General features: G+C 35.0%; 1 protein-coding gene across 1 annotated transcript in view; it reads right to left on the bottom strand.

Annotated features, from left to right (window-relative positions):
• Nucleotides 1-803: 803 nt before the first annotated feature.
• The window catches only part of LOC120423242 (cuticle protein 21-like), a 29121-nt gene continuing 12911 nt past the window's right edge, over nucleotides 804-17013 (bottom strand). The window contains exons 2-3 of the mRNA XM_039586956.2: nucleotides 1433-1595; nucleotides 804-1368 (exon numbers count right to left, since the gene is read on the bottom strand). Coding sequence (XP_039442890.1) covers nucleotides 1006-1368; nucleotides 1433-1595 — 526 coding nt within the window. The 3' untranslated portion in view covers nucleotides 804-1005. The remainder of the gene's footprint in view (nucleotides 1369-1432; nucleotides 1596-17013) is intronic.

Below are 17013 nucleotides of genomic sequence, written 5' to 3'. Positions count from 1 at the left end.
AAATTTTTTACAGTCAAGTAACGGAAAATGGGAGAATTTTCAAAACTTTTTTAGTGTTTTTTTTTTCGATGAAAAATACGTTTTTTTCGAAATTCTGAGTACGCCATCAAATCGGGCGACTAATTTTACATAAAAGTCCCTTTGACACCAAATTTCTATCTCATCACCGTTTCAGGCTGCAAAATATTGAAAAACACCTCTTTTTTCGCATGTTCAAAAATGGAAGGGGTCGTACCGCCCCTCTGTCACGAGATATCAAAAAACGGACCTCGGATTTGTGATCAGGGACAAAAGTTACCCCTTAGAACAAAGTTTCACGCAAATCGAAGAGGGGTCGAGGCAACTTTTCCCGATTTCGTGTGAGTTGGTAGAGAATTACCCAATAAGCAAACCTTATAGTTAAATCTCAATATGTCATTTTTCTCAGAGCTGAAATTTAGAGTAGCTTTTTTGACGACCTTGGCCTTGTATCCTGGTGAATCAAGATTCAGTTCGACTTCACCGACTCCTATGTTAAATTGATGCAATAATCCAAATATTCAAGTTAATTTTGATTTCTCTTTTCTCTGTAAAATTCCAGCTATAAATTGTCTTGAAAGGTATATTCTTTTATTCGACCTTCCAGACCAACCTGAACGTTTACATTTACTCTTAATTAAATTTAAAGAGCATCAGTCATTGCTATTTTAGAAAAAAATATATATATATACGAGTGTGAAGAAGGCACCAACCACCTTAAGGCAGAATAAGCATAGTTTTTTCGAAGATTTTGATCGAAATAAAACATAAACTCATAGTTTGTTGTGTTTGTCAATTAGGAACTTTGAAAATCGTTAACAAATTTATTAATCAGTCTGTAACGCTGGCAGGCCTCAACGGACCTCCCCTCAATCTCAACAACAGGACAGAAATAGTGGCTTGGAGAACATGGAAAGTGTTTGCTTGCTGCTGCGGACTTTGGCCGGAAGGGCCTTGGTGCTGGTCTCCGACGACTCCACCGGCGACTTAGTGGTGCTGGTCGATGTTGGCGTAGCTTTCACCGTGGGGATGATGAGCATGTCCGACACGCTTGACATGGGCCTGAAACCCATTGTGGTGGTCCGACTTGTACTCGACCTCGCGGTGCGTACCGTCGGCTTCGTCCAGCGTGTATCCGCCCTTGACGAGGTCACCGTCGCGGGCCTCCCACTGGCTCTTGTGGTCACCGGTGTGGCCGTCCTTGACGCCGTACTCGTACTTGTACTTGGGGTGATCGTGGTGGTAGTCCTCGTGGTGCTCTTTGTGTTCCACCACGGTGTGCAGGTGCTCATGGCCGTACCATTCGGCGGAGGCCACGGCGATGGCCACACAGGCAACCAGGGCGATGATCTGGAAGGAATGGGATTAGGTTAGGATCTTCATGTTACCAACTCCCCTCTTTGACCCAACTCACCTTGAACATCTTGGATCTCCTGAGACTTTTGGGGGGACTGTACGGAAAAGCTGCTGCTAGTAGACTGATGACTTTTCCACCCCAAACCGCCGCTTTTATACCGATCGAAGTTCTGCCCAGCTCAAAACTCCAATTTCCTTCAAGGAAAAACGCGCGCGCGCGCCTCACACACGCCCATTTGGTCAGCACATGCAATTAATTGAAAAGTCATACCCAAAGCTTCTGCTGGCTGCTGCTACTTTTTGGGCAATTCTCGCGCGTAAGCCTCACGCGCACACGTGCTTTATTAATAGCACACGTGGCCTTGGCAAGCAAACCATCCAACGGTCAGGTGTTCAGGTTGTTAGACGAGAGTAAGAAAGACCGTGCCAAATCCATTTCGTGAGAGCATATTTTTTTTTGATGATATTGCGTGCGAGCTGTCTTTACGAGAGATGGTTCTTTAAGGTTGAAGTGATGTTGCCTAAGCTATAATTCGCAATTAGAGCACCGAATAGGTACTGTTGATCAGAGTCGTCTGCAGTTTGGAAGGGTGATTGGTGTTGGGAAATTTGTAACAATGAAATAAATTGAAGTGAGAATTGAAAAAAAACGTATGTTGCTGATCCAGTTAAATAAAAATAAATCATTTAAAAAATAATACATCTCAACAAGTCAATCCACCATAAAAACTGCTTTCGGAAACAATCAGTTAAACCGATCACTTAATTTCTCCTATCCAAACCGTCATTCGTCATACTAGTTCAACCAGTTGTGACGGTCCACCAAAAATAAAAACACACACAAAGATGTCCTGATTGTTCCGTCAATTTTAGTACCCTGGGCCAATAACGGTGTTCCGGCCCCCGATTCGAATGCTTCGACCCACAATCTGATCACTCAAACAACTCGCCGGTTCTATTTCGCTTTTTTCCTAATTGGTGGTCCTGTTTTTCTTTATCTAAGACCCCCACCACAAAACTCCAAATATAGTCGCGCGCGCGCACACAGCTCAATTTTACGACCCTCATTAGAGCCGTTGTTTTGCATCCGATATTAATATCCGAAACTATCTCGGAACGAGCGGTCAATAATAGAGCAAGCAAAAAAAAGCTTCGGACGCGAAGAAACGGCCAAAAATCGCTCGTAAATCGGTATCAGCAGCAGTTTCCCGCTTGGAAGTTTTTATTTTTTAAGATGTGCAAGTAATTCAGTAGCCAAACCGGCTAAATAGAATATATAGAAAGGCAATATAAAAATAATCCTTTAACGACTTACCCCTCCAAAAAAGACCTGGGGACACTATCCGGTGGCCGCGATCTTCATCGAAGCGTTTGGACAAACACAAGATCAGTGTCGACGCGATTGAGCTTAAAGCCCACGGAGCCGTTTTTTGGCCAATAATTTAAATTTTATTGAATTATAAATATGTAAAATCACGAGTATAAAAGTAAAATATTTGACCAGAAAGTGATAAATAAAAGTCGCCCTCTGCTCAAGTCACGTCGGTCGCTGCGTCGGCTTGGTCAACACCGCTTGTCACACCTGGGAAAGTCTCTGTGAAATATTGAATTCTGCAAGCCGGCAGGTCAAAAGTTTGTCGCAACATATCTCATTTAGATCTTTTTGCCTTTAAACCCTGCTCTAGTAACTAAAATTTAAAAATGAACACATGTATGTAGGCATACATGTCGTGTGTATGTGTTTTATCAGTAACGTCACTCAGTTTTCTCAGCACTGGCTGAACCGATTTAAACCATACCGGTAATATTTGACTCGGTTTAGGGTCCTGTGCATCATTAATAAATTGCTGGAATATTTGATGTTAGATAAAAGGCCAGAAATCGATTAAAAATCCATGATGTTATACAACGTTGGAAAGGTAATTGTAAGACTTTTTCCACAAAACCAATTAATTTTAGATCTGGCAATCCTGAAACAAGTGTCACTTATGTCATATGTATGTACTTTTTGAAGGCGGTTTGCACTCGTCAGAATGAAACCAATGCAATTTTTGGATTCATCATCCGACCAACTGTATAAGTATAATACCTTCCTAACTTGTCTACAAAGTACGAAGATATGCCAACCTTGGCTTGATACAAACTGTTTAAAGACGGAAATTAGTTGGACCAAGTAGTAGTAGTAGATTTTCAAAGAGTGATTTCTAAATATTTCGGTCAGGAGTAAAGAAGACACAAACATTATATTCTAACAATATTCTCGAATCTATGATCGGAGCACTTTTATATTTAAATTATTGAATTCATTGAACCAATTTCATTAAAACTATAATTTATATTTTCTGAACACTTTAATTTTGACATTGTTACAAACATTAGGGAATAGCGCTTTTAATTATCTTATGAAAACGTCTGACAATTTGCATCTGTCATAAATTAAGAATAATTGGAAACCATTGGAATAGATATAAATCAAACCAAGATTCAGTATAAAATTAGACGATTTCTCGCTTACTTTTTCAAAAGATCTCATGTACGCAGGAAACCTATACACATTGGTTGTTTTGAAAAAGTAATCTAGATTTATCTGTTTTCTCTAGCACGTCGAGAGTTTTAAGTACATTTGGAAACCATTCAAAGAAAAAAAATGGAAATTTTTCTACCAAGATGATTCAGTTTTAGATGCTAATTGAACGCAGTACTTAGTTTAACACAATAAAAAACAGTTTAGTTTAAAAAGGTTGAAAAATGATTAATGAATATCTCCTATCTTTTCGATGGAATGTTATGAAATATAACATCAATTTATGTGGAATAAGTAAAATTACACATTAAAAGATGTAAATTTACATATTTCTAGGGCTCGAATTAAAAAAAAATCTCACATAAAATCTGTCAACTTTCACAGTTTTTTTACTGTGTACCTTCAAACAATTTTAAATTCAGTCGAGCATTACTTTTTTTCATAACGTAGGGGAGAGTGGGGAGACTTGATCCCCGGGGAGACTTGATCCCAAGCCTGTATCTCGTCAGCATGTGGGTAAAACAATTAGCTTTGTTCTAGAAAGTTGAGCGAAATTGACTAAAACTCATTGTAGAAAACAAAGAAAAAAAATAAAAAATGTTTAGATTGAGTTACACACATTTTTCGAAGAAGTGCTGCAAAAAACTTCCAAGAGATCTTTTTTCTTTGTTTTGATAAGTATATAAAACACTCAAAAATTATTTAAAAAAATATTTTTTACACATGAATTGTTTGATAAACATATCAACTCCAAAACCCTTACGCATTTGACGTTAAATTTATCGTCATACTATTTTTACAATCAATTGTTTAAAAAAGTGCATTTTTACAGTCACTGGAATCAGCCTCAAGATTAAATAATTTTGCTGGGTTTTCGTACATAGTTTCCTTCAGTATAGTTTTACATAACTAACTGCAGTTTGAACCATTTTTCAAAAGTTTTGTAAACAAAAATGACCAGCTTTTGTAAACATGCTCAATTTTGGTCTAAAAAAGAAAATTTTAAGTTTTTAAATATTTTACATGCTAAACTTGTTATATTTTGAACACAAACGTACAGGTTTAATGTGAAATTGCTGTATCTTATAGAAAATTAAAAGTTTGGATTAATAAGAAACAATTTGCTTAAGATTTCTTCAAAATGTTGAAAGGGGGATCAAATTATCCACAACATTTTGAAAATGCCGGTTTAAAATATTTTTTTAAAACGCTTGGCATTTTTTTAAGAGTTTATCTGATGAAATACCCTTATCAGCCAAACATAGTTAAATGTTTAAGCTATCAATTCATGCAAAAACGATCATAGTTTTGTGAGAAATTGACAGAGTTATGAAACTATTGGCACTACGCCCCCCGGGGCATGGCCTTCCTCTAACGTGGGATTTCTGCTCCAGCGCCTCTGACGAGACAGGAGAAACCGGGACCGACGTTTTACTTCACCATCCGATAGAAGCTCAGTGGATAAGGCGGGAATCGAACCCGCGTCTCATAGCATCATCGGGATCGGCAGCCGAAGCCGCTACCCCTGCGCCACGAGATGACAGAGTTATGTGCGATACAAAAAAGGGGATCAAGTCTCCCCACTCTCCCCTATTGACGTACTCATTGGAGATCTGCGAAAAAAACTTTACAGCCAATGAACTTTCAATCAAATTAATATTAAATCATCAAAGCGATAAAAAGGAAACAGCGAACGGCAAAACTAAATTATAGTCATAGAAAAAACTGAAAATTTGTAAGATAATGATGTGTAAAAACTGTGTAAAAATAATAACAAAATTAGATAATGGAAAAATATATGGTTGAATATTACCACTTTTTTGTGTAATTTCCTAAATAAATTTGTAAAAATTAAAATCTCATTAGAAATCGATGAAATCTTACTTGTTATTTGAAAATTTGCACATTTAAAAACTCAATTTTGTTTCTATGTTCTTAAAATTTCAGGATTTATTTAAAAAATATAAATTCAACGATGGGAAAATAATTGCAGTTTTTTTTTCAAATTATGACCTTATTTAATGAAATATGAAATAAAAGACTGTATTCAAAAATTTTTTTCAAACTTAAAACATTTTTCCAAATGTGAGATTTTACTGTAATTTTAACCTTTTTATATTCTTTCAAACCATCATAACAAAAAGGCTTGAAACTTATCAAGAAATCAATTTGTTAAACTATTTTGTTCTATTAATCATTTTGTGTTTATTTTTTTTCTTGACCAAGGGTACCAAACCAATGATTATATTTGTGTTTAAGAAAGCCATGACAGAGTGGGATTTTTTTATAATATTTTTTTGTGATGAAAATGAAAAAAAAGTCTGTTCACCAAAATGTTTCGTTAAACTTTCCCTTATTTCCATTAAAAGTTGCCTAGATCTTTTAAAAAGAAGGATGCAAAAACCATTGAATATAATAACTATAATTTGATGGTTTTTTTTGAAAGGGTAATAAATGTACAATTAAAAAATTAAAAAGCGCAAATACATAAAAAAAAATGTTACTTTCAGATGTATGCTTTTTCTTTAAAAAAATATCAATTTTAATGTTCTTAGAATTAAATTTGGAAAAAAACATATGGTTCACGATTAAATAAATCTGTTGAAAAACATGGAATCTTTTTGCCTTCCTCACTTTACTGAGGAAAGGCTATAAAATCACTCGAAAAACGAACTTTTTAGTTAGACCTCCTAGACCTACCTTCATTTGTACATATCGACTCAGAATCACCAGCTGAGCAAATGTCTGTGTGTTTGGCTGTATGTAGACATGTGTACCAAATCAATGTCACTGGAATATCTTGTCACAGGCTCAACCGATTTTGGCCGGAATGGTTTTAATCGATCCGTCTTAACGTCCCCTAAGTTGCTTTTTAAGAGTGAGTCCACGAACAGGGCATACCCCTTTGTATGGGACGTCGTTTGGACCTCACCAATCTGCCTGAAATTTTCAGGGGTTGTTTGTACATATAAAACTAGCATCTGGCCAAAATATGAGCACTCTAGGTCAACGGGAAGTGGGGCAAATCGGGACACAAAGTTTGAAGGTTCAAAAACGTCAAAAATCGTAAAAGGGCTGTAACTTGGGCAAAATTCAATTTAATTTCAAAATTCAAAATGCATCTAAAAGGGCTTAAAAAATGCAACAAAATGCAGGGTAGAGTATCAAAATTGGTTGAATCTAAAGGGAGTTATTGGCATTTTAGTGAAAAAATAGCACAATTTTCAAACTCAATTAAAAAAGTGTTCCATCCAGATATCAACTCGGTTCGACCTGCAACTTGTAGGGGACATCTGGGACTACCATCTAAGGACACTTTTACTTTTAGTGATTTTTTTGGTTGTAAATTTTTGCTCGGGGGACCCCTTAGATCCCATTTTCTGATGATAATTTTATCATATTCGTGTTCCTGAGACAATTTCACAATAGAAACATACATCAAAATGTTTATTTTCATCCATTTTAACCCTTTAAAAAATGAAAGTTAAAAAAAAAATTCGATTCACATTTATTGAAAATCAAGTGCGTTTCCAAGGATACTAGATGACACCAGAAAAAAGCAGCATCTTAATTTTTTTTAACTTTCATTTTTTAAAGGGTTAAAATGGATGAAAATAAACATTTTGATGCATGTTTCTATTGTGAAATTGTCTCAGGAACACGAATATGATAAAATTATCATCAGAAAATGGGATCTAAGGGGTCCCCCGAGCAAAAATTTACAACCAAAAAATTCACTAAAAGTAAAAGTGTCTATTTAATATGTTAAACTGCCTTACCCAAAGCGTTCTCAGTCTCAGATGGTAGTCCCAGATGTCCCCTACAAGCTGCAGGTCGAACCGAGTTGATATCTGGATGGAAAACTTTTTTATTTGAGTTTGAAAATTGTGCTATTTTTTCACTAAAATGCCAATACTTCCCTTTAGATTCAACCAATTGGGATGCTCTACCCTGCATTTTGTTGCATTTTTTAAGCCCTTTCAGATGCATTTTGAATTTTGAAATTAAATTGAATTTTGCCCAAGTTACAGCCTTTTTACGATTTTTGACGTTTTTGAACCTTCAAACTTTGTGTCCCGATTTGCCCCACTTCCCGTTGACCTAGAGTGCTCATATTTTGGCCAGATGCTAGTTTTATATGTACAAACAACCCCTGAAAATTTCAGGCAGATTGGTGAGGTCGATGCGAGATGGGTATGCTTTGCTCGTGGACTCGCTCTTAAATTCATGCAGTTTTATCGCGTATTTAAAAAAGTTATGTTAAAAAAACTGTTTCATATTAAATTAAAATTATGGTAAAAAGGGTGGTTTTTTCATGAAACCCTCACATGTTATATATTTTTAGAAAGCATATGCGAAGACCTATCTTGTGGATTAAAAATTTTCAAGATCTGACTTACCTATCTAAAATTACAAGCAGTTTAAAAAATGGTCTGAATTTACATAACCTCAAATGGTCCCGTCTGATCGCCACGAAAAAAGCCTTGTAGAGGGATGCCATTTTCCTGAAAGGCGGTGTCTGTGTAATCTTGACAAAAAGTCTGTAGGAAGTCTGTTTTTTTACACGTCACTTATTTTTATTAGGACCTCTTAGGTGCTGCGATCACGTTAGGGGAGATTCATAAACCATGTGGACACTTTAGGGGATTGTAATCACTCCATAAATGAGAGGAAGGCACCAACCACCTAAAGGTGGATTAAGTAACGTTTTTGACTATAAGTATAAATAGATAAATTCTTATATAAACCATCTTAAAAATATTTATTCATTAAAATTTTGTTAAAACTCAATTTTATGCTTAATTTTTTTTCTTCTTAAAAAATATCCCAAAAATTTTTAGTAAAAAGTAAAAAAAATAATGATTAAAAAAAATAAAAATCAAATTATCAAAGAAAACTCTACTTCAATGGAAATAATATAAAAAGAAATATAACTTTTCGAATCTGCAATAACCCGGAAAGGTCATTTTTGCATTTAAAACAATAAAAATCTTTTTTTTTTTGTTTTCGTAAAATCACTTTATCTTGTGTTGATTATAAGCAATCCCTTTATGTATATATCAAAATTTGAAAGCATTTTGTTTTTAATGTTTTTAATGAACAAGTAATTCTTCTTGGTTATTGTGGATTCGGAAAGCACATTTAATGTTTTATTAAATGACACCCCAATACAAAATAAAGTTGAGTTACAAAAATGGCATAAGTTTTGAAACTATCTTTGTATTATTTCCGATGGAAAATACACTGTTCCGTGAAACGGGGTGACTTTGAAAAGTACATATTAAATACGAAATGGTATGAAATCATACTGACCGTGGTAGAGAAGTGCTCAAAATACATCGACAAATCCATCACCATTTGAGGCTGCAAATTATTGAAAAACGCATCTTTTTCGAATGATCAAACATTTAAGGGGTCGTACCGCCCCTCCGTCATGAGATATCGAAAAATGGAGTTAGGATTCGAGATCAGGAACAAAAAATACACCTTAAGACAAACTTTCATGCAAATCAAAGGGGGGTAGGGACAACTGTCGTGTGAGTTGGTGGAGATTTTTTTATGTTTTTAAATCGTTAGTTGAATAAATTCAAGAAGTATTAAACCACACAATTTCCCAGAGAACCCATCTGACAGCACTTTCCAGCGATGTCCGCATATCTTGATCCCCACGGCCGCCATCCGTGGCAGATCCTCCGAGGGCGATAACGAGAATTGGTCCATGGCCTTCTGGACTTTCCTCCTCACGACAGCTTCTGGTATTTCTCCTCTTCGGGGCCACTTTCTCATCCACCTTGGCCGCCGTCGGTGAGCGTAATTAAAAGAATTTATTAATTTCGTAAATTTATTAAACCTGGAGTCGGGTTTTCATGTTTACCGATCCCTCGAAAGCGATCGTCGTCCTGGTGAAGAGGAGGAACGGACAAAAAGGGTTTGTTGGAATAAAATGGATCGGGCTGCTGCTATCGGTGCGTGGTTGATTTGAAATATTTTTATTTGACTTTGACCATCATTTAGTCCGCGGCCACCACCGCACCTTCATCTTCAACTCCCGGGTCGAAGAGTTAACAAGATCAGAAAACCAAATCGAAAAAATGACTACCGAAAGAGGAGTCCGGCCGAATGTCGCGCGAGGCAGCGTATAATTTTCATATTAACAACAGTTTTAAAATGCGATTAAAATGAAGCATTAAAGATGAGCGGACTGATTAGGGGAGGCGTCTTTGAAAACTGAACTGGAAGTGGTTTTTTGGGTTGACGAAACGATTTTGAAGGGGGGTGGGTAGGTGGTGAGGGGAACCGTGATTGGGAATAAATTTGAACCAATAATTTAGCCAAATGTGACGGAGCGATGGGGCAAGTTTTGGAACTGGTCAAATGAGAACGAAGCGGAAATTATGATGACGGTTGGAAGTGATTTTACAACTGTTTTAACGAAGCTTAACAGACTGTGATATGAGGTCATTGCTTATTAAGTTTGAATGTTTGAATTATGATTATTTATAAAGTTTTAACAAATTATTCAAAAAACATAAATTTAATTAAAGTTTCAATACAATGACTTGAACTTTGCAACAAATTATACAATTCAACAAAAAAAGAGGTCACCTTCTGCACCGTTTTTTGTCGGCAAAACCGCCTTTGTTCCCGCGGACCAATCTGCCATCCCAAAAACAGCCGATGAATGAAGGCAAAATTACAGCATATTTGTTTACCTGTTTGCAGGCCCAAATATCTCATTGATTCAATCCTTTTCATGAAAGTTTACCACCGAAAAAAAAAACGCAGTCAAGAACAAACCGAACAAATTCTTCGATTTGTCTCGCTCGATTGCGGTGGCGGCGGCGGTGACTTTCTTCCCCTGATAATTTGCTTATTGAAACAAATTTCTCTCGCTATTCATCGATCGAACTGATGAGCAACGGTTGTTCTGAATTTTGGTTGGTCGCCAGGGGAACTTCGTGGTGATGGCGGCGGGGGCGTTGGAAGGTAACCATTCGTTTAGAAGCTCCAATTAGAGTGTCAATGATAAATAACGACTACAACACGTGGATGGATCAGGGTAATTGCCTTTGAAGATGCTCTTTTCGGAAGGATGTTTGAAGGCAGATAAAAGCAAATGTGGGTAAAAAATTACTCTTAATATTTGGGCTTTTTTTATATGCTTATTTGCCCTCTTTCACAAAGACATTCGACGTGTGCTGGTTAGGTAGTAAATTATTTGAAATAAATTAAACCAATTACCTCTGCCTCAAACGAAAAAGTTTAAATCACCATAGCCACTATACGTCGCGGGGACATTGGGGCTCATCGGATTCAGCTAAATAATTGTGTGAACTTCTTAGGGGCCATCGATAAACCACGTGATCATTTTTTGAGACATTTCAGACCCCTCCCCCCCTGTGAACATTTGACAATATAAAAAATGGTATAAAGCGTGGACAATCGCCAACCCCTAATGCCTAAATTTGTAAATTTTATATAATGCTAAATTAAATTAATTGTTTGCATGCAATTCACAAAATTTCAGCTAAGCTAATGATTTATTTGTGAAGCTTTTTGCGAGAATTTGGTCAGGGACCATGCATAAACCACGTGGACACCTTAGGGAGGCAGGGGGGCGATAAGTTTCCGATTTCCGACGCTCCATACAAAATAGATTTTATTTATATGGAAATTATCCACGATGGTCCACGTGGTTTATGGATGATTCCCTAGTCGTTGTTTACAAAAAAATCTCCATGTATAACAATTTTTCAAAAAGTTCTATAAATTAAGGTTTCAGCATTTAATTTTTTTTAAGCTTAACAAAATTTTAATATGCATTGAATGAGATTTATTGATATTTTTTTATAAAATATTTAACTGTTTGTTTGCATTCAGTAATATTTTGGACAGAAAATTCTGCCTACTTTGATATTTTTAAACGTGAAAACATTTTGCTGAAACATCAAAAAAACATATAACTGATATAAAATTTTTATGGAATTTATTGAAATTATTTTATTAGAACCACAAAAACTCAGTAGGCAGTGTTCACCGTTTGAATGGGAATTAACGTCATGATTCGAAATCTGGACACTTAGTAGCATATCATTTTCGTTATAGCTGACAAAAAACCATGTAATAAGTTGGAAATTAAGAAATACCACCAGGATGTAGTAATAACAGTCAGTTTTAATAGAATGCATGCAAAATATGTCTTTTCAAACAATTTTTCATCAGAATTTGAAAATTAAAATGACTTGTTGTGCTTTGAATCCCGGACACTGATAAAAGCTGATTCGAAATCCGGACACTCGTTTTTGCTAATGAATCGAACAAATTTGGACTGAAATGTTAGTGAATGGCATTCTTTAGGTCTCAAATAAGCTGTTAACATCAAGACAATCGAAATTTTTATATCAAAATTTGCTAGAATTTAAGGGAATCAAAACCATTAATTTCTGCTTTGCTTTCCCGTTGCTTCGGACGTCTATGAAATATTTCCGTTGAAATGTTTCGCATTTTTGGTAAACTTATAATTTTATTTTATTTTATTGTTTTGGCATTAACTACAGCGTTCAAACAAACTTTAAATGAAAGTTGATGTTAGAATTCATCAAATAACACAGTTTTGACATTCATAATGCGAATTTATATCAAAATAATTGATAAAACAAGTTGAAGTGTCCGGGTTTCGAAGCGTCCGGGAATTCGAATCATGACGTTAAATCCACAAATTTTGGAGAAAGTCACTTGTCAATGTTTTAAAATATTTTAGTGTTGTAGGCCAGAGGATTGACAAACTAATGATGGGAACCTTTTTGGTAATAAAAAGCTTTTAAATGAAATACTCTAAGTTTAGCAATGGTTTAAACTCGAATTTGTACCCGAGAACTCTGTTACTGTACTTTTATGACAAATTGTACAAAGAAAAAATAAATATTCGGTCGCTTTGGGGTTTCCAGCTTGGATGTTGGGGTTATTTCAAAGAATGCAAGAAATCTTATAAATTTGGGATGAAAACTTTTGATTTGAGGTTAAATATGTAATTTAAAGTCGCTTGAGGCACATACATAAGAAATTTTATGGATATGAACATGAACCCATCGATTTCCATCGACTTATCTGAATAAAAATCCTATAAAATCGAAAAAAATCTTCAAAAAAAGGCTATTTCAGAGTTTTTGGTTTTGGTTTTTTTCTGAAAATTTCTAGGTTTTCTGGATTCAAAAGTTTTCTGAAATATGCTTAGAGTTTCATTTTAATCGGATTTTTAAAATTGACATTTCTTAAAAGTGGTTTCTGTAATCTCAATTAATTTTTTTGTTGAACTCTAATTTTTTTTCTTTTTACAAAAATCATCAAAACTTGTTATTTTTTTGTTTGGTTTTTGGCCAAACATTTGAAGCTATTTGTCTACATTTTCACTCATTTCAAGGTGAAATAATTAATCATCGTTTTAGTTATAACTAATTAATAACTAATTACTAATAAATTTATGTGATGAAAGTATAACGAGACCAAAAAATATAAAAATAGAATTTGGGTGATACCAAAATCGGCAATCTTGAAGAATTGTTTTCTGAAATTTGGTGTTGCCACTAACGGGATGGCATTCTTATAAATATCATTGAGACGATTTTCATTTTATTTATGGATATGTTTTGAATAAAAAAACATGGCACAGAGTGGTACAAATAAGTTAAAATAAGTTTAGATTTAATGACCTCATCTCACTAACAGGGATGGAAAAAAATACCATTTTGGCTTGCGAACTTTCTTCACTCGCAAACGAGGGAGTAGGTGAAACATACATTTTTTAATTTGAAAATTGGATGACTGATTTGATGACGCACTCAAAATACCGAAAAGCGTATTTTTCTACAAATCACTTGTAAATAGTTTAAAAACAGAGGTATTTTGGCCTTGCAGGCTAGATATATTATTTTTCTTAAACATGGAAGACCAAGAAGATTATATGAGTTTAAAAAAATGTACAAATAAAACAAATCTATTTGTAAGTTTTGCAAAGAAAAATTGATTTTTAGGAAGTAAACTGCTTTTTTTAAAGAAACCCGATTTCTTCAAAATTAAAACTATTTAAAATTATTTAGTTTTTTTATGTTCATTGTAATGAAATACTGTAATCACACTATCTTTTTAAAACATTATATTTCGTACAAAGATAAGATAATAAATATTATTTTTGAAAAAGTAGTTCATGAAACAAGTGCTGAAAACGACGAGTGTTAAAAAAAATCGAATATTGCAACGAGTTGCACGTAAAAAATTTTTCAAAAAAAAAAATATCAAAGGGCTGGTTGCCGTGCTCAAAACAGTTTAGGTTTTCAGGTTGAAAAGTATTATTTTTCGATATACGCTGAAACAGTAGTTTATGCAACAAGTTGCAAAAAGTGGATTTTTTCAGCACGAGTCGTACATTTGTCCAACGAGGTTCACCGAGTTTGATAAATACGACGAGTGTTGAAAAAATCAAGTTTCACAACGAGTTCCATACATTTTTTTTGCATTTCAGAAATACACCCATTGAGTGAAATTTTAAGTCAAATGTTCATGTATTTTATCAATAAATCAGTTGAACGTTGAAAAGTATTTCTTTTCGAAACAAGTGCTGAAAAGTTCAACTTTTCAGCACCCATTTCAGTGCTGAAAAATAGAACTTTTCAGCGTTTATTTTGAAAAGTGTTACTATTCAATTCTGTTATTTTTGGTACATAAAAGTAGGCTAGTTCATCGTTCAAGAATGACAGGAAAAGTAAGTAGTTTCACGACAAAATTGCAAAAAAAAAACATTTCTGCGCTCAAATGAGTGCTAATATGAACTTTACAGTTGTGTTATTTATGGTGACAATAACTAGACAATTTTGTAGTGTTTATTTTTTAGGTGCTGTGCTTCTAAACTGTTTTACAAAATATGTAGTATTGATTTCAGTAGTACTAAACATTTCTACAATGTAGGAGAAATAATTTCAAATTGCTTCTAACTTACAATATTTTCTTCTTATGCATCTATGAAATGAAAAAAAAAATGTTTTCTGATATTACTTCTTCAAGAATACCTACTTAAATTAAAAAAATAGAAATAGATTGAAATAAACACAACATTTTTGATTTTTGAAGCGAATTTGAAAAATTATTATTGAAAAAGACAAAATAATGCTTTGTAAATGCAGTATTTTGATTGAATTGGACACTTGAGATACTCAGCTTATTTGTTCATATTTCATTGAACAATTTTTAAAAACCTTCTTAGGTAGCAGGTAAGTTAGACACATTTAAAAAAAAATGCTGTCATTTCTCGTAACTCAACTATATAAAATGGATGGACATGTCAATTTATGAAAATAATGTTTTTTTTTTAATTTGCGTTAATTTCAAGAGGCAATTTTTTCATGAAGAAAAAATATATTTTTTATACTTTGAATGATTACTTTTTAACGGCAACAATTTTCTACAAAGTTATTCAGCATTCAAAATGTTCTCTCACAAGGGTTTGCTTTAATTTTTTTTGGGTAAACATAATTTGTTTTTTTTTAATTGATGATGTTGGCAATTTATGGACAGTTTTCCAAAGATTCGACCCCTCTTATTTATTCATGGGGTTTCAAAGCCTAATTTTTGGAAGGTTCAGCAAAATGTTGCCAAAATCATGTTGGACCTTTGGACATTTATGTGGCTCATGCATTACTTGATAGTAGTAACTTATCTTAAATAATGGAACAAAAGTGATAAGCGCGTTTATGTTTGAGTTGTGACTTTAAAAAGACATATTTTTTTAGTTTGCTTATAAATATAAGTCCCGTGACATTCTTTTACCCCAATTTCCACAACATGAAAATTTAGTAAACCCCTCTTGACTCCTAACTCTCCAAGAAAAAAAAACCAAACGCAATGGCCAAAAAAAATGCGGCAAAGTGCATTGAAGCTTGTTGGCCTTTTAGGCAGCACCAGCAACAGCAGCAGTCAGTTGCAGTGTAATGCGCGCTAAGGGCATCATCCAACCCAAACAAAGCACGTTGCAAGTTACAAACAGTAAAAAAAAAACAGAGTGCAACGAATTCGCGAGGCATCCTCTGGGCAAATACTGAAACACCGAAATTCACTCGCCCGCTTGAAGAAGAGAACTCCGAAAAGGAGGAGCGTGTGGAAAAATTAAACAAATAAACAATAAAAATAAGGGTAAAAAGGAGCTGCGCCGAAATTTGTGTACAAAAGGTATGATTTTTTTTTTGCAGCACCATGTGAATGAAAAAGAGACGCGAACGAGAGCAATTTCGCCGAGTCCCGAAAATTAAAGAAGCAAACCAACGACCGAAAATTGCTCCGAGGCATCATCGGCTGAGCTCGCGCGTTTCGGCTCCTGCGCGCAGAGAAGGATCCACGAAAAGGGCAACGAGCGAACGATCGAGCAAAACCAAAAAAAAACTTGATCCGGAATTTGCCGCTTCTTGACTGGGGCTTCTGCGGCTCCGAAGATCGGCTCCAAACCGGCAAGCAATCTTTTATGCTCGGCAAAAAGCGCGACAAGAAAAATCTCATTTCCAAAAATGAATTTTACACGATCCGATGGAGCCCCGTCTCCCTCTCTTTCTTTCTCTCTTCACCGAGGGGAACAATTTTTCATCGGATCGATTTTTGGACGGCGAGCGGGACTCTTCGATTTGTCGCTGGCGATTCGGTTCTTCTCTCGTTGTCTCTCCTCTCGGATGATAGCTCGCGCTCGCGTCAAGTCGATTGTGTTGCGCCACGAGATATGGCACATTTCCCAGCCTCTGTCAGAGATGAGGAACAAAAATGGGCCAGGGTTGAAAGCAAGGATCCTTTATTTGTGGATTCAACGGCAGAAGTTTGATTTAAAATGCTTTGTCTGCTGATATAGAATGGATGATTTCAATTACTTAACAAAATAAGTGACAACCCCATACAATTTGGAAGCGATTGAATTCGTCCACAATTAGTATGGAAAACCCCTCTATTTTACATTTTGATTTTTATCTTTTTTTATTTTCCACTTAGTTTTTTAAACCAACACAATAGCGTTATAAATGAGAAAATTCTCTAAAACTTTCCCAAAGAAAGTATTGTGCTATCTTGTCGAAAGATACAGCGTC

This window comes from Culex pipiens, chromosome 2 (assembly GCF_016801865.2).
Source record: "Culex pipiens pallens isolate TS chromosome 2, TS_CPP_V2, whole genome shotgun sequence".
NCBI classification, from domain to species: Eukaryota; Metazoa; Arthropoda; class Insecta; order Diptera; family Culicidae; genus Culex; species Culex pipiens.
The sequence above is the reverse complement of the archived record's forward strand: the minus strand, read 5'-3'. Positions and strand labels throughout refer to the sequence as shown.